This window comes from Populus nigra, chromosome 1 (genome assembly GCF_951802175.1).
Source record: "Populus nigra chromosome 1, ddPopNigr1.1, whole genome shotgun sequence".
Taxonomy (NCBI): Eukaryota; Viridiplantae; Streptophyta; class Magnoliopsida; order Malpighiales; family Salicaceae; genus Populus; species Populus nigra.
Genome location: NC_084852.1, coordinates 21026681 through 21049900, shown reverse-complemented (window position 1 = coordinate 21049900; position 23220 = coordinate 21026681). Strand labels below are relative to the sequence as shown.

The 23220-nt window shown below is 34.8% G+C and overlaps 3 protein-coding genes across 8 annotated transcripts; 2 read left to right on the top strand and 1 right to left on the bottom strand.

Moving 5' to 3' along the window:
* The first annotated feature begins 219 nt into the window (after nt 1–219).
* On the top strand, nt 220–5264 carry LOC133702666 (transcription initiation factor TFIID subunit 15b-like). 4 transcript variants are annotated; one of them, XR_009843780.1, is made up of 8 exons: nt 220–525; nt 644–749; nt 893–1616; nt 2175–2325; nt 2445–2523; nt 3668–3879; nt 4002–4038; nt 4803–5264. XR_009843780.1 is itself a non-coding variant. In XM_062126983.1 (6 exons), exons 1-6 carry the CDS (start codon nt 345–347, stop codon nt 3780–3782), a joined length of 1356 nt encoding a protein of 451 aa, XP_061982967.1. In that variant the 5' UTR covers nt 220–344; the 3' UTR covers nt 3783–4060. The 4 variants fall into 4 exon arrangements, 1 of the variants encoding a protein (XP_061982967.1); XR_009843779.1 differs by having other exon boundaries at nt 4002–4056; XR_009843778.1 differs by lacking the exon at nt 4803–5264 and having other exon boundaries at nt 4002–4060.
* Nucleotides 5265–11644: 6380 nt separating this feature from the next.
* On the bottom strand, nt 11645–13835 carry LOC133687788 (protein FLX-like 1). Of its 2 annotated transcripts, none has more exons than XM_062107115.1 (4): nt 13111–13835; nt 12842–13005; nt 12673–12755; nt 11645–11866 (listed from the first exon to the last, which is right to left on the bottom strand). In XM_062107115.1, exons 1-4 carry the CDS (start codon nt 13635–13637, stop codon nt 11786–11788), a joined length of 855 nt encoding a protein of 284 aa, XP_061963099.1. In that variant the 5' UTR covers nt 13638–13835; the 3' UTR covers nt 11645–11785. The 2 variants fall into 2 exon arrangements, with proteins under 2 accessions (XP_061963099.1, XP_061963107.1); XM_062107123.1 differs by lacking the exon at nt 11645–11866 and adding an exon at nt 11904–12088.
* Nucleotides 13836–13996: 161 nt separating this feature from the next.
* On the top strand, nt 13997–20212 carry LOC133687804 (protein DOUBLE-STRAND BREAK FORMATION). Of its 2 annotated transcripts, XR_009841037.1 has the most exons (6): nt 13997–14125; nt 14202–14409; nt 14492–14635; nt 14730–14871; nt 19558–19898; nt 19990–20212. XR_009841037.1 is itself a non-coding variant. In XM_062107136.1 (5 exons), the coding sequence occupies exons 1-5, from the start codon at nt 14061–14063 to the stop codon at nt 19734–19736; spliced, it is 738 nt and encodes a 245-aa protein (XP_061963120.1). In that variant the 5' UTR covers nt 13997–14060; the 3' UTR covers nt 19737–19969. The 2 variants fall into 2 exon arrangements, 1 of the variants encoding a protein (XP_061963120.1); XM_062107136.1 differs by lacking the exon at nt 19990–20212 and having other exon boundaries at nt 19558–19969.
* The last annotated feature ends 3008 nt before the right edge of the window (nt 20213–23220 follow it).

Below are 23220 nucleotides of genomic sequence, written 5' to 3'. Positions count from 1 at the left end.
CCCGCGGCATCGCGCGGGTCATGTAACTAGTTTTTTAATATTATTTGACGTTTCGTATCAGCAAGTCACTGGAGAGTTTAAATAATGGGCACTAAATTGAGGAATCTAATTGTTTAAGTACTAATGTGTAAATAAGGTAAATCCATAGTATAGTCGAGGAAAATATCTGCGTATCAAGAGTCAAGTCAAGGCCAGACCCTATATAATCAAGTTACACTCACAGAAACACAATAGATGATATCGTTACCCTAATCTCTCTGTCTACACCGCGTCTCGGTGAGAAACAAAGCAAGAACCGAAAGAAACGAAAATACAAGAAGAAGGAGCTATACAGGAACTAGGTCATGTCTGGTATGTATGGTCAAGACGGTGATTCTGGCCCTCCGTCTTATGGCGGCGGAGGTGGATATGGAGGTTACGGAGGCGATGGTGGCGGGCGTGGTGGATATGGTGGTCGAGGTGGTGGTGGAGGCGGGGGAAGAGGCGGAGGAGGAGGAGGATATGGTGGTCCTTCGCAAAGTCGAGGTAATTAAGTAATTAAATGTTTTTTTATTAGTTTTAACCGATAATTGTCAGGGTCTTGAGATCCGTTCTTGTGATTTTGAGTGTTTAATTGTTAATTGTTATTGGATCTGATCTGTAGGAGGTGGATACCAAGGAGGAGATCGGGGAGGCAGAGGAGGCGGCGGAAGAGGTGGTGGCAGAGGTGGAAGCGGCAGGGAAGGTGATTGGCCTTGCCCTAAACCAGGGTAATCTCTCTGATCTGTGATTCAGTTAGGTTTTAGTGCTTTTTTATGACTAATAATTCAAAAACATTATATTTAAAATTCAGTTGCTGTGTTATAGCATGTGTGAGATTTTGTAATGGAAACTGGTATATATGTGGATGTAGTTGTGGGAATTTGAACTTTGCAAGAAGAGTTGCTTGTAATAAATGCGGTACTCCTGCTCCTGCTGCTGGCCAAAATGATCGCAGTGATGGTGATGGTGGTTATAGAGGAGGAAGTGGTGGAGGATTTGGTGGTAACAGAGGAGGAAGAGGTGGTGATAGTTATGATGGTAATAGAAGTAGTAATTATAACGATGGAAGCAGAGGAGGTGGTTATGATAATAGAAGTGGGAATAGAGGTGGGTCTTACAGTGGTAATCAAGGAAGAGATGATAGTGGATACAATCAAGCTCCACCACCATCTCTCCCTTCATATGGTGGTGGTGGTGGAGGTAATTATCCACCGGCTCCGAACTCGTATGGTGGGAATGCTAATTACGGAATGGAAGCAGTTCCTCCACCTACAAGCTATACTGGTGGACCCACATCATACCCTCCATCTTATGGTGGTCCTGCTAGTGGTTATGGGGGTGATGCTACAGGTGAGGTGAGGAGTGGTGGACGAGGTGGTCAACCTGGTGGGTATGAAGGTGGACGTGGTGGTGGCGGTTCTCGAAATCAGGGAGGTAGTGGTTATGGGGCTGCTCCTGCTGATGCCCCGGCTAAAATTAAGCAGTGCGATGATAATTGTGGCGATACTTGTGACAATGCAAGAATATATATATCTAATTTGCCACCTGATGTGACCATTGAAGAACTGAGAGAACTTTTTGGCGGCATTGGACAAGTAATTCCATACCTTTTCTTTTGATTTATATTTATGAATTTCGGATTGGGGAATTGTGCTGAAGATGCATGTTGTTTGGCAGAAAATTTTGATTTTGTATCTACAACATAATTGCCAGTGTCTGTAAATGACATTTAACTGCTGTGTTTGAGTTAGTTATTTTTCTTCTTTATCTAATTACCGTTAAATTTTATGAGTTTTATCTTTCAAAGGGTGTGCATTCTGATTTTTACCCAAAATGAATGAAAACAAATTATTTAATGCCATTGTTTCTGGGAAAGAATTTCAATTTAGTGTTGCTTTTGTAATAGCTTTTCTTTTGGTGTGGGGAATTATGCTCCTAGAACTCATGTGCTATGTTCATAGTGCTTACCAAACTTCATTATATAAAACTCCATCTCTTGTACCTATGCGAAAAATCCTTGAAGCTCATTCCCTTGATATAGTGTTGAAGGATTTCATAAAGGACAAAATCTGGAGATGCCCTAAACTGCTTATGTATTATGCCTTTGTTGTGCTTAAAGTGCTCAAATTAATGTGAAAACTCTGTCATTGCAGGTTGGAAGGATTAAGCAGAAGCGGGGCTATAAAGATCAATGGCCCTGGAATATAAAGATATACACTGATGAGAATGGAAACAACAAAGGTGATGCCTGTTTGGCATATGAAGACCCATCTGCTGCTCACTCTGCTGGCGGTTTTTACAACAGTATTGATCATGCAACTGTTTCTAAGTTTTCTATTTACTACTCTATTCTTAAATAAGTTACCTGGTAAATGCTGTGAAGAACTTTTGTTTTACTTTGTATTTTTGTGTTGGTTTTCCAGATTATGATTTCAGGGGCTATAAAATCAATGTTGCAATGGCAGAAAAGTCAGCTCCGAGGCAACCTGCACATGACCATGGGTATCTCCACTAACTATACTGCCTCTGTTTTGACTAGCAAAAGTTCTTTTCAGCTGTGATTTGTGGAGTTTCTGAGGCGTGTCCCTATTATTTCTAATCCGAGTGGTGGTACTTTGAAATTGCACATGCATTTTTATTTCTTATTGGGGTTTCTATACGTTCCCAGGGTTTATCTAGCTCTTTTAACTCATCATTTCCCTGTAAATAGTAATAGAACAAAACTGACATTGTTTAACATGCTTACCACATGGATAGGAAGGTTTACTGCCTTTTGATACTTCAAAGTTTATATTGTGTTTGTTGAACCGTTAACGACAATTAGCAATAGCAATCTAGGTTGAATCTATTGAGTTGACCTATTTTAATAGGCCTTAGTGTGAGCTTGTACATATCAACTAGTTTCTGTCAAATATTTACTCTTTTTTAGAAGTTTGCTCCTTTCATTTCCTGGTTAAATATTCAGTGCTCCCTTTTTTGAGCTTTTTAAATGGGAGTATGAAACCAAACAAAGCTGAAATAATAATAGTGAAATTAGCGTCGGCCCTTAAAAGTTATAAACAACTTGTTTGGTAGTTACTTCTCTGTTATCTTTTAGATTTTCATTTTTGTGATCTCAGCTGTAACTCTTTGAAACTCTGACGTTGTAAACCTTAAAAAATTGACTATCGTTTTTTTTTTTTGGTTGGGGGGGCTTCCATTTGACACATTTTTTATTGTAACAACAATGCCCCCAGTTCGTTAAAACCCATATATATATATATTAAGTATTCATTTGGTGCTTTATTTGTTTGCATGATGTATTTCTGTATTGACTCTTTGATGCTTTTCATATTCGACACAGATAGGATTAAATTTTTAATTAAATAAATCTTTTAGCTCTTATTATGGCTGTGAACTGCAAAGTTTGTCCTGTTTCTCGACAGTTTATTTTTAAAGAGGTTGAGAGTTTGAAAGCTTGTTTTTTTGGAAGTGGTTTATATTAGCTTTTCTTTTATTGAATTTGTATCTATTTAGCGTTTCACGAATACTTTGCCCAATGCTGGAACAAATTTTTAATTATGAATTCTCATTTTGTGAAATGTAATGTGGCATGTAGTAGTGGTTATGTAGAGGCTGCCATTTTTAATTATTCACTGTGTAACAGTGGTGGTAGAGGTGGCTATGGTGGTGGAGGTCGACGCAGGGATAATTACCGAGATGGTGGGAATTCTGGTCCAGACAGGCATCAATATGGTGGAAATCGATCACGTCCTTACTGAGAGTGTCATCTGAGCTGTTTATGTACTAAGAATTATGATCTGAGGGATTTAATTATATTCCTTTTCCTGGGGTTGTTCTTGAACTGGAGACTAAGAGGTAGGTTGTTCACTTGCACTGAGCAATACCCCTTTTTCTCCTTCACTTGTTTATCTGTTGGTACCTGGAGGGGTTTCTGCTTTAGGCATCGGATTGATTTAATTGTGTGAATGTTTTTATAGAGGCAAGTGGATAATCTCCAAATTGCTTGCTGCTAAGGTAGGTTGATATTTTCAGGTGAGTCGCACCTCTTTCAAAATCACGCTTTATACTTGTTTTAGGATGCACATCGTGGTGCATTATAGAACTACCTTTTTAATGTGGCATGGGAATTTGGATTTGGTGCATGCATCCGCCCTAGCTAATATGGCAAATAAGTTAAAAAACGGTTGATCATTGAAGAGCATTTCAAGCCTGGTTTGTCATACCGGTTGGTAGATAGCAATTCCACAACAATCTGTTTTGTAGCCTTTCCCCTTTTTCTGCTCTAGTTTGTTGTTGGTAGTTTATACTTTACATACAAAATAGAATTAGGCAATGTTCAAAATCTGCTCAGGGCGGTAGTGCCATGAAGGAGAATCCCATTTCTATTCATGTATTTTTGTTAATTTCCAGAGTTAAACTAGGTTTATATGATATACCTACCCTAGTTTTTCACCTAAATCTTTTTATGCTTGAAAGAATATGCTCACGTGTATGTAGAAATTACTTGCATTATTGTTTCGCATCTGCCTTTTCTCTCTCTCTCCATGTATTGTATGTCATAGGGATATATATTAGCGGTTAGTATGAGCACAGTATCACCTCAAACAAACCATGAACATGTTGATTTCAAGATCTCAAAGGGCTATAATCTCTATGGAAATTTTCTTGTTAGTTGGGTTATAGTAATTGTATAGGAATGCTGGTTAGATGCACTTTGTATCTTGTTTCTATAACACGAGAGATCATTGAATAATTTCTGGGTCTCTTGGGTCCGCCAGTGTTCGAGAGAGCAAATCAGTTCGACTGACCACATGCCATCAAAGGGTGGCGTCCTGCATCTTGAAACTGTTCATCTCTAGTGTCTCGGCTTCCAAATCGTTAACCTGCAGTAACATGGAAGCCGCTCGAATTCTGCAAAGAAACTCCCTGTTTTTGGTGTGTGGGGCCTCTGGTGGCTTGTTATTGAGACAATTGCCATTGTTTATCTGAGACAAAATTGACTGCTTCGTTAGTGTTCCCACGCGACCTCTGGCAATCGGATATCTTTGCTGTTCCTGGCATTAGTCTTCTACCATTTCGGTGTTTCACAAAGCAAAAGTTTAGGCGGTTTTAGACATTTTTATTGCATTGCAAGTAGATTGACTGGTTTAGAGTTGTGTTTCATTGACAAATTGTTGTTATTCATGTAAAACTAATGTGGTTCCAAATCATTTTGTATGGATTTTGGGTGAGTTGATTTATTTGTTGCTTTTGTTATGCGAAGTGGATTCTCGAATCGTAATCGAATGATTGTGAAGTTCAAAATGACAATAAATTATAACACTGCAAATATATTTGATCAACTGGTTGTAAACCGTTGAATGCAGCGCTCCTCTAGGAATTGAAACCGTAGATGCACGTTTTCAATGGGCAAAGGCCCTGTTTGTTTTATCCAATTGTGTTTTTGAAAAGGCCCGTTTGTTTCATCCAATAGTGTTTTTTAAAATTTTTGAATTTTTTTTAAGATTTATATTTTTTGAATTATTTTAAAAAATATTATTTTCATGAATTTTTAATTAAAAAATATTTTGAAAATAAATTTTACGAAGGTAAAAAATAAGTTTATCCGTGGTTTTAGTTTCTCATTGATTACCATTAGATTATTTCAAATAACATGTTAGGTTTCATTTTAAAAGACAATATAGTATTTAAATTTTGAAGTTAATGTACACATAAAATCTCTTATTAAAACATTAAAAATAGTGTTAGAATTAAAATAATGAATTTGATTATATAAAAGTAGCTCTTAAAGCTTTTTATATGTACTAATTATTTGATTAACGGTTAGATTTAGATCTTATTTTGGATAAGAAGATATTTACACGAGCTTGAAAGCCTTTACTGTATGAGATTTTAACTCGATTTGATTTGATAAAGATAAGAATTATTCACATGAGTTTGAAAGTTTTATACCATCAGTGTCTATATATCTCGAGTCTTTTCAAAACTCACGATGATCGGTTCTTGTTGGAAGCTTAAATTATGCAATAATGAACGTTATTTGCATATAATTGAACTTCTATAATGTAGAAAATTCCATCCAATAATTATCCTTTTGGATTTGAAATTGTGATAAGATTAAAAGTGTGTCCAATTCATATAATTACTTCCAAAATAAAGTTTATTTTCCAGGACACTTCCTTTATATATATCTTATCAATGTGTCTAAATTGTGCTGAAAACACTCTGTTTTATTAACTTGGAGAGATCGTAGCAACAACTACCATAGCTTTAAAAAAATAATCAGGTATAATCTCTCTCAATTTTTTTTTGCTAAGGGTCGGAAGGGAATTTTTTTCTCTTTTTTATTGCAAATATAAGCATGTCCACACACTGAAAGTTTGACGGTACCTGGGTTTGATTTGGTACCATGATTCTTAGTTTGTGGGAGTACTGGACTTTGATGAAAGCCACCTATATGGAGGACACCAGATAACCATTTAGCAATTACTTACTATATCCTGTTGCCATTCATGCTCACACTGCCAGCAGCTAACATCACGAACCAAATTAGATAGACTTTGAACTCCTAATGTTTTAATGCTTCACTTTCTTGTCTCCTTATTAATACATAGACAAAAACGAAGTGAGTAATGGTACGATGACTGAGAAGAAAAGTTTAGTTTGTTTTTTCAGGGAGAATTATTATTTCACTCCTTTCTCTGTAAAGCTTTTTCTCATTTTTTTAAAAATCTTTTTCTCTCTGATTTTTTTACTTTTAGATTTATGTATTTTATAGGATTTAAAGATTTGAAAGTATCTTGTGACACTTCATGGCCAATAAACTTGAAGATTTAGGCAAGGCTTGGAGATTCGATGAACCTTCTTATAAAAAATCCTTGAAAACTTAAAGATTAGGTGGTGATCTTTTTAAGTGATCTTTGGTGACATGAAAATTTAATGAACCTTTTAAAAGAGAATCCCTTGAAGACTTGAAACTTTGATGAATATTTTTAGAGGATTACTGAGAACTTAAAATCCTGAATTAATTATCAACAAGCTTATAACAATTGATCAAAATAACATGGAAATCATGGACCCAAAACAATATTCTCTGGATAAATGTTAAACTTAGAAACCTAGAATATGCTAATCCAAAAAATGCACCAAACCTAGAATAAAGGCCTAAGGCCTATTCATACAAGTCACATCCACTCATGTACATATGCTTAAACCTTCAGAAACAACAATAAACATGTAAACTTTTAAAATGCATAGGATTCAAAGCTTATAACCTACTATTAACATACAAGCTTGAATATATATATATATATATATATATATATATATATATATATATATATATATATTGTTTTTATCAATCCAAAAGCTCATTCAACATAAAAAAAAAACAACATTAAAATGACCTATATGAACTTTCAAAATTGAATGAAAACGCCAGAATGGCCAAACATTGCAATATGTTATATTTTTGCATACAATCATCAAATCATAACATATACTTTCCATGCATCAAGAACAAGTATTCAAACATAAAAAACATATCATTAACAATATATTAAACATCATAAAATACCAAATTAACAGCAAGAACAAACAATCATATTATAACTTGCATTCAAAGCAACTTGAACATATATGCAAAAATAACTTAAAACATTGTCGAATCAATTGAAAAAAATCATGAACAATACTTGAATGAATAAATCAAAGCTTAAAATACAGAGGGGGGGTATTCTCAATGAGTTCTACCCCCTCATCAAGTTGAGTAATATAATTTCAAGAGACGATTGTAACTAGTTTTTGCCTTTTTTTCTTGATTTAAACAGATACTAGTGACCCATTCCAAGCAACTTTTGATCTTCTTTTTTTCATGGCTTTTTATCCTTTTTGATCTCCCTTTCAAATTTCAAAAGACACCTCTTTTATAGCCTAAAAAGGAAGGTGGTTGTAAAACCATTTATGAGTTTGAAGTTAGTTTTCTAAAACTAGATCTTAAGGGATTCCTTCCCATTTTGCCTTTGATATATTAGGAGACCACTTTCCCTCCTTTTCTTTTGTTTCTCCTCTTCCTGAATGTCTAACAAACTCTTGAAACTTCTAAAACAAGTTGGGGACTTTATAGCTGAAACTTGACCAAAAATGGTTGATTGAGCACCTTTCATGAATTAATCGTGGCAAATAGGAGGTCATTGAAGCCAACCAAACCATAGATCTTGTAGAGGGGATGCTAGTCTTCAACTAGGATTAAACCATGTTTGATTCAATGACATGTAGCCTTCCTATCATTGATCCAAATTTAGCTGTAACATTATCAAATCTTACTGAACCAGACAAAGTTGCCTTGTGACAAGATGTTGGGGGCTTACACGTGGCAAGTAGAGCACAAACATTAAAAAAGAGGGGTATAACCCTGTAAAGAGGATGCTCATCTATTGAATGATGGTTGCTGTTTATTCAGTGGTGGCCACAGTTGCCATGATTATTGCCTAGGAAAGTGGTTCACTTTTAGCCAAAATGGAAGAACCCTTACCAAAATGATGTCATTTTCCTAGAATTAGGGTTTTGGTAATTGGTATTAGGCAATCTCCAATTTAGTCCATAATCTTTTGATTTAAGCTTAAATGTCTTTAATTGAGATAAAATTGATGATTATTATGTAATTAGGCCCTTATTGAACATCAATTGAGACCCCTCAAGTCTAACACCTTTTTTCAAAGTAGTCCTTGATTTTTAATTTGTTTAATTTAGCCACTATTTAAATCTTAATCTTTGATTTTCTTCAATTTAGTCCCTGAAAATTCGATACAACCTCCAATGTTGCTCACATTTTGAAGAAAGATCCTTGATCCCGAGTTTCTTTAGTTTGACCCTTAATTAACTCATAAACTTTGATTTTATTGCAATTTCACCCCTGATTTTATCCGATTAAACTTGTAAAAATTAAATTTGGTTCTTCAAAATTCTAATCTTCTCAATTAAGTCCAAATTAGGCTTTCAACTTAATTTTTCACCAATTAATTCTTTAATAAAATTAATTTGACCTATTAAACGTCTAATTAAATCCTTACACTTAATTAATTCTTTTAATTTTGGCCTAAATTTTTAAAACTTAGTTATATATTTAATTAAACTCATGATTAAATCAAATCAGCTTATTAAAAATCTAATTAAGTCTCGAAACTTAATTTTTATGCAAATTCATCAAATATTCACTTAAGTTAACCTTGAATTTGCATTGTCTTTCATATTTAGGTCATTCAAAGGTGCAATTAAGTTTCCAATATTATCAAAGATCTAGTATGGTGCATCTATCTCTCATTTATGCATTTAGATCTCTTTTCAGCCTATTCTTGCCAGCAAAATAGCTTGTCCTTTTACATTTATTTTTTATTTTTCAACATTCTTTCTTTTATATTATTATATTTTTTATAAAAGAAAATGATAATTTTAGGGAATCTAAAATTGGGTTATGACAAAGATGATGGTGAAGAAGAGGTGACTTCTTAGCTTCATACACGTGATATTGTGTCTCAAAAGTCTATATATGTTTTTAAACCTAAATCAATATGTATTTTTTCTTTCACCTAAAATTAGGTTATGATAAAGATTATGGTGAAGAAGAGGTGACTTCTAAGCTTTTATACACATGATATTTTATCTCAAAGGTCTACATATGTTTCTAAACCCAAGTCAATGCCTATTTTTTCTTCCATGTTTGGCCAACCTCTATCTTCTTTTATTTATGATGATATTATAAGATCTATCATGTTAGCTGGACTATCAAAGTTTTTGGAGAAAGAATTCAAACATGTTTTTTTGAGTAGGTTCTCCTCTCTTAGAGGTTGTTGGACCTTTAAGTTATCCAAATTTATTGAAAACTTAAAGTGCTTTTATGTTGATCCTACACTTTTGATGGATGTGAAGAAATTTTTTTAAAGGATGTGGACTCTTATTTATAATATCATCATGAAATTAGCTAATGTATAAGTGATGCAGAAAAGAATGACAAAATCATTACTTGTAAAAATCATGTAACCTTATTTAAAGGTAGAAGTAACTCATTGCAACTTAAATTACATAAGACCACCAATCAAATGACATCCATAAAGAAGCAAATTTTAAGGTTGCAACAACATAAAATAGTGTTGGCATCCTTGATTAACTTGATTTATGATTAGTAATGAAAGACAAATGATGAAATTAAGTTTAAAAAGGAAGAATTTTTAAAGTTAGAAGCATCCAGGACTCAAAGTGCCAATAATATAGAAAATATAGACCAAACTAGGCATCACTCAGAGAAAACTTTGCTTTGAATGACAATTACAAGTTGAACAAAGATTGTGTAGTTACCTTTGATTTAATATTATTTTTATTTTTTTATTCACTTTACATTTGGTTTGATAAAATATTTAGTTTTTTCTATTTTTTAAGAATTGTTTTTGAATAAAAATGGTTATAAGCACCTGGATGAATGCTTCTTTTCATTTATTTTTTTGTATCTTGAATTAGACTTGAAAGCATTTTAATATCAAGGATGTAAAATAAAATATGAAAAAAAATGATTTTTTTTATTTAGTTGTTCATAATTAATATTATTGCAACCAGTAATAGTACAATAGAACACAACTTGTTCTTGATTTGATTTGATTTTTTTTTATGATTGAAATTAGAATGAATCTCAGGTTATTTACATATCTCCATGAATAAAAGATTAAGTCATGACGTGTTTCAAAATAAAATATTCACAATTTATACACTTGTGGGCTAGGAGTATTACATTGTTTTATGTCTAACAATTTAGGATCAATGTGATGTGGAGCTTAAAAGACCTTCAAGAATAAAATTGCTTCAGGAACTTCCCATTAATGGATATGATTTACATCAATGTCAATAATCTTGTATGCTCTATTATTTGCCCCTTATTCTTCAAAGGTTTATAGAGCTGACTCATCCTTAATGGATTTGAGTTGTTCTTTAATGCTTCCTCAATGGTGATTTGGTTTGCTGATATAATCTTTGGTTTGGGCGATTGAATCTCTACCTTTTCTGGTGTTTTTTAAACTTTTGCTTTCTTAATCAGGATCGTCTCCTTTATCACTTTAAGGCCAAATCTGGAGAAAATATAAGCTTTCTGCCTCGAGCTCTATAGTTTGGTAGAAGTGGATATTTGATCACCTAGTCTTTCAAACACTAAAACATGTGAATCCTCACCTAATCTTTCAAAGACTAAATTATAAGCTTTTTCTTTATTGTTTCTATCTGGAATATATGGCTCTTGGACATCTTCTTTATTGCATTCAAAGACGTGGATAATAATAGGATTTGATGTAACCTTCTTCACCTTAATGTTTAGTGGTGAATAAGCTAACCTTCTTTGTTCCTTTTGTTTTTTTTTTCCTCTTCGTCGGTGTATAGAGGAGCTACGTGCTTGTATCATACAAGCCACTTTTCTTCACCTGTTTACGCAGAAATTCACAACAGGCACATGTAAAATGCTGTTGGGGGGACAATTGATAGAGAAATCGTTCACAGTTTCCTCTGGCCTGGTAAAGCGATCCTGTTCACTCATCATTCATTGCATGATGAGGCATTCCTCGGAGAAAAAAATACCACGAAGTGAACAGAATACCAGATTCATAAATGAAGGAAAAACACCTGTATCCTTGACAGCAGAAAATTTCCTACAGAATTTATAACGCTTCACACAGTGAAACAACATTATGATTTCAACATTTTGGATGATCATGGTGAGAGAACCTCATCCATGTGCAGTGTCATAGGGACCATTAGACATTACTCCAGATGCAAAGGTAGGACCAGAATCACTACCAACCTGAACCTGAAACATAAAGCATATTTGGAAGTTATTCGTGTGCCCATCTTTTCTTGGAGGTCAAAGATCACAAATTGTATGAGGTCCAAGCAGGTGTCATTTCATATACAAGCAGGCAGTTCAGTGAGAGCTCTGTTTCCAATGGCGAGTGCTCAGTATAAAATTGACTTGTATGGTTTTTTATGCATAGAGAAGATGGGTTGTTTCTCTCAGATTTCGAGGTTCACCCTGTAATGAGTTCAAGTGCAATCCATACAGTATTAATTTTGATTAATATCAAATTCAAAATGTCTTCAAAACGGAGCTCAGAAGCAACATTCTAATATCAATTGCATTACAAAAACGCAGTATGTTTTATATATAGTCTCTTCATGGATCAATCGGCATTTGCTTAGGTTAAGCGATGGTACTGAGCACCGATGCCTTTCCATGAATACATCGTGACACTGTATAAAACTGGTTTTCAACTATAAGTGATGAGTCATATTTCTGAAGAGCACCCGGGTTTGAACATGGGTTCTCTCTGTCCCCCACCCCCTACCCACTTGAGCTATGATGTTTTGGTTACTTAGAACTAGTCGATAAAGAATTCACATTCTTTATGGAGAATTTTGTAACTTGTTAACCAGTGCAACTTTCTGCTATTAATTCACGATTTTTTCTCTGTGTTTTACAACAATCACGATTCTGCAAACATATGTGCTAAGGCACGTATTGATACAGACAACATATTGTTATTGGATCAACATCTGTCAGAAACGGCACACTGAAGTTCAACATATTAAAAAGACACAAGGATAGTGAGCACGCACCTGCTGCAAGCCATAAGGATCAGGATATGAACTTCCTCCACATCCCACTTCAGCACTGCCATAGTTTCCACCATATCCAGGACCTAAACACACGGGTCAAAAGGTCAAAATCTAAATTTCACAAAACTTCAAGAATATGTTGCATTTGGCAGGCACAATAGTAAGTTACTTGGGTTTGCTGCTGCAGCTGCTGCCCTTGCTCTTTTCTCTGCATTAGCAAACTCACCGCGAAGTTTCTCAATTTCTCGAATCACAAGATTCATATTTTTCTCCAATACCTTTTCTTGCTCAAGATTAATCGCCCGTGTCTTCTTCTCATATGCAATAGCAGCCCTAATAACACCCAAGAAAAAAAATCAACATCGCATTTTTCTTCACTTTTTAAATTCTAACCTCGAATAGTCCCTTAATTATAAAGCTCCTTTCTTTTTGTCTTACCTTCCTCTTTGAATCTCTTGCTGTACAGTCTCAATCTCCGCTTTAAGAACACCCACCTGCTGCGTTTCCGTTTTAGCTTTAACAATTTCATTATTCATCCCCTTCAATTGTGCAGTCATATCCTGGCGTTGCGCAGTAAGTTTCTGTACATTCGTCCTCACCTGAACAAGCTCAGCACTCATAGCATCAATAGACCGTAACTCAGCGTCCGATTTCAACGATCTTTCATAGACTTCACGAACTTGATTGTCTCTCTCGGCTTTGACATCAGCAGCAAGTGTTGATAAGTGACGAAGGTCTTGTTGTGATAAAGAGAGTTCTTGTTTTAATGCAAAGTGTGTGGCTGCGAGTCGTTCATTTTCTAAAAGAAGGGATTGGATCTCACGGTGCTGGATTGATATACGGTCTTCGAGGAGGAGGTGGTGAGGGCGGGCATGGAGGCGGTGTGGGTCGGTGGTTGGGTGTGGAAGGAGGGCGGCTCGAGATAAAGGGATTTCTCGGAGTTGGAGATGGTTGCGTCCTGCCATTGTTCCTTTTCTTTTGGTTCCGCGCGATAGGCGTTTTTTTTTTTAATAATTTGCTGGAGTGTCAGATGGAGCTGCGACTGGAAAGATTTCAAGGGCTGAGCATCAAGGGGCGGTTGGTTGCCCCCGGTAGGAAAGTTTCCAGCCAAGTCGCGGGCAGGGGAGCCTCGCAGAAACCCGTGTGACAATTTTAACGGCAAGGGTTAAAAAGTTTATAAAAAATAAGAAAAAGTAAAACAAAATAAAAAATTAAAACAAGGCCTAGCTCGCTCGTACAATCCTAGTAGGAATACACATATGTGGATGTGTTCACTATTGGACCGGGTCTATCATCCAAACTATAGAAATCTTTTAAACCAAAGGAAAACCCAAGCCCAGACTCACCCTCATAACCTCCCTCCCGCCCACGGCAATTTCCCTCCCAAAATGGCAGGAGACACAGGAGCTCCTCACCAGATCTCCCTCTTCCGCTCTCAAATCACAACCAGAAGGTTCCGATTTTCAGCCCTCACATATATTCTAATGAGAATAATCACTCAATCTCTTCTCTCTTTCTTTCTCTTGCAGATTCAACGACGAATCGCTGCGAATTCTCGAATCACTTCTGGTCTTCAAAGACGTGAAGTCGCAGATCGAGACTCGATCGGACTTGAAACAGTTCTTGAGATTCGAATCTCTCTCTATTTTCCACGAAATCAAATGTAAAACAGTTTATCAGAAGCTTTTCATTCTCCAATTCTTCGTTCGCGCTTTCGCTCTCATAGGCGACACCGAGGCAGCCCCAAAATCTTCTACTTCAATCAATTAAATTTAAACTAGCAATCTGTGCCTTCTTATTGTGTCTTCTATATGTGCAGAGTTGTTTGGCACTGAAATACGAGGCATTGCTTTTTCGTGATGTCAAGTCTAGCAGTGACCGATCACTACATGTTTCGTATTTGGAATGGCTAAATTTTGCTCACCATTCGCTCGATCAGGGCTTCTATTCTATTGCTACACAGGTTAAGTTTTTTTTCATCATCACCATCACCATCACCATCACCATCATCATCTCTAGTCCAAGCCTTCACTTTCATTGTTTTTTTGCTCATGCAGGCAAGTGAAAAAGCCCTAGCATGCTTTCAAAAGAAGGATGTCGCAGATGCCAAAACAGGCGAATTCTTCGAAAATGCGCGCGTTATTGAAGATATAAAGAGGCTTAAGGACCGTGCCACGAGGTCTGCAGCTTCAGGCTCTGGTATGTTTTTAATCCTTTAATATGCATGTACAGTATCTGATCAGCTAATGCAAACTTCGGTGATATATCGTGTGCTGTGTTGTACGACTTATATTTTAGCTTTCACGATGGATATTAATTATATAATCTCAAATGGCTATACTTTATTGCTAAAGACAACAGTGTTGGGATATGAATTTGTGCACGAAATGATGTAAACAAGAAAGCAAAGCATGAAAACTATAAGTGTATAGCTCAAGTTATGGGTTTGTTTTCTAGAAATTATCAGTTTGAGTATTTAAAATTTCAGAGTCATTGGAAGCTTACATAATCGTTAAATTTAAGGCCTTGAGAAATTAGTTGAAATACATATAAGCTGATCTGGATACACATTGTTAAAAAAAAAAAAGTAAAAGAAAAAGAAAGCAAAGCATGAAGTGTTCTGTTGGACACTTTAATCGTTGTTATATGGAAGAAAGCACATCAGCCCTTTTCGTTCGTCAAAATAGATGTTCGAAATTCATGAGCTGCGCAGTGAAATGAAAATCAAGCTTGTAGAGGTCGTGGATGTAATAGATTGATAAAATTTATTTTTGACGCCGATGATGAGATTGCAAGTTCTCACCTCAAAAGCTAATTCATGTGAAAAGAGACCTTCATTTATGTTTTGCCAGTTTTTATGCATATATTGGTGAAACTTTATGATAATTTGTGCTGCGCCACAGAGTTTAAGAATGACTTAGGAAGATAGGCTGCAACCATATGAAGGAGTTCTTCCAAGATGTCTTTGTTGGCTTTAAATTAACTTTTTATAGGAGTATCCAGAATAACTCTTTATATATCGTTATATCCTTGTTTAAGGGTTTTTCGTGGAGTTTCATCATTCAGTGAATGAAGGGTACTTAACATAAGCTACGAGATTGCTTTAAGATAGATAATAAGTAGGGCGTGGCATGCAGCATTTCTTTTTGTGTTTTTCAGTTCAAAAGGCAAGGAGATAAGTGATCAAAGCAGTTTCGCCATTTCTGGTGTAGTATATTCTGCTAATTTGGTGTCTCGTATTCTCAATTTAGCAGAATTCACGCCTGTGGGTCATTCAGATGGATTGAAAATTTTAAGACTAAATGATCTACATTAGCAATTGCCACTCAAGGCTGCACATGATGTTTCTAGGTTATATATGGTTCTTTTACTTTTCATGTACCTATAATCTCAGATTCTACATGGGGTTAGTCATTACTTTATTTACCTGATGTTTGCTTTAATCCATAAATCTTTCTAATACTCGTTTTAGCCTTGAGGAAATATTGAAGAACTATATATCTTCCATTCTGTAAATAGAAGCTAATTGTATATGATAACCTCATCATCTTTGGCATATAGACTAATTAATGTTGGACCTCAGAACTAGACAGTTTGGATTTAGTGCAACTATTTTGTTGAATGTTTATATTTGGTTCTCGTTCCTCCAAGTGACTAAGGATTGGTAAATAAGATTTATGGTGAATGCGTGCTTCTTGATCACGTGGTCAAGCAACCCACAACGAAGATGATACAATTCCTGAAAAGCCAAGAAATTAGGTTTGGTAGGATTGTGACACAATGAAAACCTGTTTCAAGACACCAACACTATTGGAATAAGAAACCTTCACTCAATGAATACTAATTTGCGAATGAGAAGTACAAGGAAGACATCACAAGGTTAGGATAAGTCAATTCGTTTTTTGTCCCAGCAAAGAAAATGTGTCGCATCACGCAAAACATAAGTTTATTTTATAAATTCATGGCTACTGAAAATCTTAGCTTATAAAATCTTAATAATATTTTACAAAGTAACCTAAATGGACCCAAAACTCGTGGGCTAATATTTAACCACTTAAAATAAATTCAAAGTATATTAACTAAGCCCAAACATGAATAAAATAATGAAAATAACAAATCTAACATAAGAACTAAAGTTGTATCTAATTAAACAAAATAACCTAAGATAGATAATCTTTCTAATTTAAATCATATCATGAACGAAATTCTCATGCTAGAAACACTAGGGTTTTTGTTACCACCTTTAGATATCCAAAATAAGCTAAAAAATTGTTTGCTAAAGTTGCCTTTCTTTTAGTTTCCTTGTTTGTCTAGGATAATTAATTGTAACCTTAAAGAATCCTCTCAAAACATGGAAATTCTTATTGCCTTCCTTTAACCTTCATTTTAGGATTAGGAAATTCCCTAAAATAAGCTAACTAATCTGTCATTAAATACCACAAGCTTTTCTTTCCTTGTGTAGTTAGGATGAATAATGAATCCTTATGAAAAAAGAATTTTGGAACATTAATAAATCTTTGCCACCCTTGAAAATTATATTGCATTTCATTAAAGATCTTTGTAGAATTAGAAAATTCTCAAAACAAGTTGTCACGTTCTTGTAAGAAAAGGATCATTGCCAAACAGGAAGTTCATAAGTTAAAAGAAAATAAATAACAAAATTCATATAGCATATTCTGACTTATATCCCAAGGCCTTCCCAAACTCAGATTGACCTGAAATTTTACCCTAATATAGAACAATATTCTGGGAAACTCTAGGTAAATTTTCAACTTAATCCAACAATTGGATTTTGAAGAATGATTGCTATTGTAAAACTGGACAACAAACACAATTATGTTAGAATCCGAATTTTCTTATTCAGCCATTTTTTGGATTGTATTATTCCGTCTCTCTTCAAGATGATTCATTCTTGAATCACCAATAGGTATAATGGATGTTTTATAAGCCTTTAGAGCTCTTTTCTTGTCAACACTCACCTCTAACAATTTTATATGAAAGTAGCAGCCTTTATCTTTCATGTTTCATCCTTTCTGCGTTGTTGCTCCTCTCTCTGAAGCTTGTCATTCATATAATAGTTCGTTTGACTTATCAAATTCTTTCATTAAAACCTTAAACTTACGGGATAGATTTTTGCATTCTTCATCAAAAACACCAATTTGTTTGTTCCTCTCTTTTTTATGCCACTTTTCTTTTTGATACCTCATTTTTCTTTATCATAATACCTCATCAAAATACATGTAATCTTGATTGTAATACTCGTTTTGCATTTTGTTTTCTACTATAAGTTTTCAAACTGGACAAAAAACAAAAAATTCAACCAATCCTTTTTATTTTTTTATAACAGACCCTAAAACAATGCTAATGATAATAAAGAAAGTAAGAAGACACTTAGGATTAGAGAAAACAGACCCGAAACAAAAACATTGATAGAAACAAGTAGATTTGACGCACAACAAGAGAAAAAAACAAAATTAACAAAAGGATATAACCTGATTAATGGATCCAAACTTTGATACCAACTGATGTGAACCTCGTGGTCACGCAATCCACAATTAAGATTGAAATTTGATCCTGAAAAGCCGAAAGAGGACTGATAGAACTGTGACACAATGTAAACAAGTCCCAAGGCACCAACATTATTGGAATTGAATCGAATGACACCATGAAGTCAATTAATCTTCAATAAGTCAGTTTTAGTTTTTTCAAGAATCAAAGGATGCAAGAATCACTCTTACATGTTAAGTTGAGAAAACTTCAGAATTATTATTTATCAAAAGGTTGCCGAAACTTAGGCTTACAAGAATTGAAGTACTTCTAAAAAATTAACTCTAATGGATCTACTCTTGTGAGCTGAATTGATCCACTTACAAAACTGACCCAATACCTATTCTAGTAAGCCTAAGCCCTGATCCAAACAAGTTTTAGATCCTAGCTAAAAACAAAAAATTAATTAAGCTCAAACAAGTCTTGAGCTATAGCTAAAATAATAAAAATAAAATTCACAAGTTAATTTCTTATGTTGCTGTGAGAAGAAAAGGAAAGAAAACAATACAAGTATGATATAAGGCTTATTTATAACCTACAATGTTGCCCAATGATCATAGAAACCAATCTGTTATTAAATACCACTAGCCTTTTTTTTTTGTGTAACTAAGATGAATAAGGAATTCTTGTAAGAAAAAAGATTTTAGAATATTAATGAATCCTTGTGACACTTGGAAATTATGTTGCAGCCCATTAAAGATTCTTGTAGACCTCAAAAATTTCCAAAACAAGCTACCACATCTTTGTAGGAAAATGATCTTTGCCAAATAGAAAGTCCATAAGTCAAAATGAAGTAAATAACAAAATCTGTACAGTCTGTTCTGACCTATATCACAAGGCCTTTCCAAACTCCTATTCACTTGAAATTTTATCTTAATATAGAAAAATACCTATGGAATCTTCTGGTAAAGTTTTAGCTTGATCCAGTGGTTTGATTTGGAGTTATGCTCGATAGTGTAAAACTGGAAGATATAAAATTTAATGCCAAATTCGAATCTGACCTTGCTTGGATTATATCAGAGTTAGCCATCACTTTATTTACCTGATGTTTGCTTTAATCCATAAATAGTCGTGAGGAAATATTGAAGAACTGTATATCTTCCATTCTGTAAATAGAAGCTAATTGTATATTATAACCTCATCATCTTTGGCATATAGACTAATTAATGTTGGACCTCAGAACTAGCTAGTTTGGATTTAGTGCATCTATTTTGTTGAATGTTTATATGTGGTTCTCGTTTCTCCAAGTGACTAAGGATTGGTAAATAAGATTCATGCTGAGCTCTTTCAAACATCCCTTTTCATTTGATGGTTGCATATTCTGTTTGCTCATTCCAGTCCAGGCACAGGCGGCAGAGTATTTGAAAAGGAAAGTTGTCGAGAAGAGCAGAACATGTTCTTCATTTCGTACAGAAACAAAGAGTGCTGCTAGCACTCTGTTTAGAAATGGAATCAAGAAGCGGCATGCGCGTGAATTGCGCAAACACCAAAGTTTGCAGCAGAACATTGAATTTTAACTTTGTTGCCAATTTTATTTGCCCTCACCGAATTCATTCACATGACTGGAAAGTCGTATGAAGTCTCTCCATGTTAATCACAATCACTTCCCCCCTCAATTGTAACGATACTGAAGACAAAGAGAACGCTCTGCTATTCCATTCAATCGAAAGAACATCAAGGTATGCTCTGATTATCTGATCATTTTGGGTCTTTTCACATGAAATAATATGATGGGTTAGGAGTTTTTATTTATTTATTCATGTTCTATAGAGGCTGATACTACTGTGCTGGATCTGAATAAAGGACAGGCTGGTAGGATAGTGGTCTGCATGACATGCTCTGCTGGCTTGGCTTGGATTAGCCATATCAAGATTGTATGTGCCAACCAATAAAAACAATTAGTACGGCTAGAGCATTTATGTTCCTGTCAATGCATTATCATTGTATTTTACGGTAGAATAACAAGAGAATAATGAAAATGAGCTTTCACTAATCATTGAATAATTTTATAGGGCATGACCTGCAAGAAAAATGGAATTATCTTTCTACTTGTGCGTTCTTCAATCTATTTGTAGTGTATGTCGTCAGGAAAGGCTACTCTTCTGGCGCCTCTCGAGTGCTCTTGTCAGCGTTGCAAAAAGAGATTCATTTATGACCACATGGTATGGGAAGTACTCGTCACGTTAGAATAGGTATTTGAACTCTAGATTGAAGATGACCTCTTTAATTTTTGAAGTACTAAACCATAAATGACTTCATTTTGAGGGCAAAACGTAGCTCTGCAGTAACAAATTAACATGGCCCATGTTCGTGTGCATGCTCACGTGCTTACCTCTTGTTCAGGCCTATATTTTTCTTAATTTTGCACCGAATTTATAATGCAGACCTTGCCGCTCGAATAGAATTGGTCGCCTTGGCCTTGGAAACCCAACATGGAACCTGTTCAAGCAACTGAATTTCAAGTCCATGTTGCCTAAGTCAAACAATGCCTCTAATCTTCACCTCTTTAGATTTGAAAATAAACCATATGCAAATTTCAAGAATCGAATCTTCCCTATCACCAGGCACATTAAATGCTTGCATTGGAGCTCGCATGTTTTATTTTTCTCCAAGGGGGGGAAGATGTCTGTTTTTCCTCTATTTTATTCATGTGTTTAAAAATACCAAAGTAAAACAGAATACAAGGTTCTCACTTTCTGAAGTATGGCTCCTTTTTCTTCTTCCTAGAGCCTAGGGGTTTGAAACTTGGAAGTGAAACGCGTTTTTCGATGCAGTTCAATAAAAAGAAATGTCGCAGGTGGCCCCATGGTTGAGATACGAGTCTAAAATAACATATATACTTGGTTAAATAACATATATAGATATAAAGGGCGGGGAAAGGTAATAGAAACGCCATGACAACTAGCTAGGGAACGAGAGTTTGTTTTTCTCGGAAGAGAAGCTTAGAAGCCTGGAATTGGAATCATGTGGTGAGCATTAAATGCAAGAGATAAAGAATAGGTCTTAGGGTTCCACAACTCTTATGTTTTCCGTTTCAGTGTCTCTGGAATTGGGGTTTTTTTAATGCCTTAGAAGCTCGACCTTAGCTCTATGTCGGATCTCATTTGATGGTTCGCATTAATTACTTGGTGGGTTATCTATCATCGTCGTATTATTTTATGGAGTAAATTAGGAGTTCAATTGATGTCTGTTTATCATAAGAGACAGTCTTTGGATGATTTGATGGCTTGGAATAATGCGACTATAGTCAAAATGAGTTATAAGTGTTTTTACCGTGGAACCATAACCATAACTAGACATTGTTCAATGACATTCATGTGGAATGCAATGTTTGTAAGGCATTCAAACTATGTCAAACAATGTAAAGAATAGCAAATTATATAATTAAAACAGCAAATTAATGACAAATGTGAACCTTTTACTGTTGATTATGCATGTCAACCCATCTCGAGGCTAGACGTTAACCGTGTTCCCATACTTGGTTAAATATAATCGTGAAAGAATGAAAACGAGGCTAGAAATGCTAACTAAGAGTCTATTTGTTTTTGTATTTAAAAATGATTTTAAAAAAATTGAGATTTTTTTATTTTTTTGCTTCAAATTGATATTTTTTTATATTTTGAAATTGTTTTGATATGCTAATGTCAAAAATAAATATTAAAAAGTAAAATAATATATATTATTTTAATATATTTCTATATAAAAAACACTTTAAAAAACTGAAAAAAGCAGCAAAACATATGTTAATTTGAAGTGTATTAGTCACTATGATTAACTACTGACGTATATATCTCATGTTAAAATGATCAATTGTTGTAGAGATAGGGGGTGTTTGGCTTGGAGGTATGGGTGGTTTTGTTTATAAAACTCATCTAAAAAGCATATTTTTATAAGATATAGTTTATGCTTTTAAAAAGTTATACTTTTATAAAAAAGAAATTAATCACACCTACAAGCTAAGCCAAATACACCTGGTGTTCAAGAAAAAAGTTGTACGGAAATTTATTAGAAGTTCCTCATGTCAAGTGCCTCTCCCTCCATCATTGTAGGGTTGTCATTAATCTCTGAACACAATAATCACTTTTGTTGAAATATTTTGGTGTTATTGGGTGGCATTGGAAGGAGAAAATCCACTGAGTTGGCACGCTATATGTTTTTTTGATTGATCACAAACACTAGACATTGGAGTTGGTAGCGATATGTATTCTTATGCTATTTTCTTCGCCTTCTTTAATTTATTCAAGGAAAGGAAAAGGGATGCATTTTGATTTGCAACAGCAGTCGTAGACGGCGGACCGACAGAGGAGGAGAGAATTTAGAGTGAAATTTCCATGTGAATTTAATTTCGCAAACAAACATTCACGTCGAGCCCATTTTTCTTGGTGTCTTGATCCTGGTTAGCTAGGTAAGCTGGTAAACCCTAAACCAGCTTAATTAACATTAATTAATGACTCACACTTTCTGAGGTTTAGACTTTCATTTCTATATGACAGAGGTTTAGACATTTGAAACCTAACAGTAAAGTAACATAATCATCATACTATGTATTAATTTCTTTTAAAGACTCACATGATCAGTACTGTACATACGTAATACAATTAGAACATAAAAATACATATACGAATAGTCAAACAAGAACGTGGGTAAGATTACTGCTACACCAATGCGTTGCCAACCCATCACGCGCCTGGCGGTGGTCAACCTCCTCCATTTGATCTTGATACCAATCTCTACACTACAGAATATTGACCTGCATGCTCTATTCAGCACTATTGACTAATTGTTAAAGCCCAAAACTGTAAAACACTATGTGCATGATAGATTACGGGTTCCTCCAAACTCAGGAATCCTAGCTAGCCCTCTCCATGCATTTAATATATATTTCTTATTATTTATTTAATTATAGCGTGCATCCAATATTCTACACTAGGGGTGCCACTTCCTCAACTTATTATAAATACACACTTTTTGAAGCTCATCTTGTTCCACATTGAGCTCCCG

Bases quoted from the DNA above. Each gene is read 5' to 3' on its own strand.
- LOC133702666 (XM_062126983.1), top strand. From the start codon at position 345: ATGTCTGGTATGTATGGTCAAGACGGTGATTCTGGCCCTCCGTCTTAT. The intron at 750-892 runs GTAATCTCTCTG...ATGTGGATGTAG, and splicing joins TGGCCTTGCCCTAAACCAGG to TTGTGGGAATTTGAACTTTG. The intron at 2,326-2,444 runs GTATTGATCATG...TTGGTTTTCCAG, and splicing joins TGCTGGCGGTTTTTACAACA to ATTATGATTTCAGGGGCTAT.
- LOC133687788 (XM_062107115.1), bottom strand. From the start codon at position 13,637: ATGGCAGGACGCAACCATCTCCAACTCCGAGAAATCCCTTTATCTCGA. The intron at 12,756-12,841 runs GTAACTTACTAT...CCGTGTGTTTAG, and splicing joins AGCTGCAGCAGCAAACCCAA to GTCCTGGATATGGTGGAAAC. The intron at 11,867-12,672 runs GTGCGTGCTCAC...TTTATGTTTCAG, and splicing joins ATCCTTATGGCTTGCAGCAG to GTTCAGGTTGGTAGTGATTC.
- LOC133687804 (XM_062107136.1), top strand. From the start codon at position 14,061: ATGGCAGGAGACACAGGAGCTCCTCACCAGATCTCCCTCTTCCGCTCT. The intron at 14,126-14,201 runs GTTCCGATTTTC...TTTCTCTTGCAG, and splicing joins TCTCAAATCACAACCAGAAG to ATTCAACGACGAATCGCTGC. The intron at 14,410-14,491 runs GCAGCCCCAAAA...CTATATGTGCAG, and splicing joins CTCTCATAGGCGACACCGAG to AGTTGTTTGGCACTGAAATA.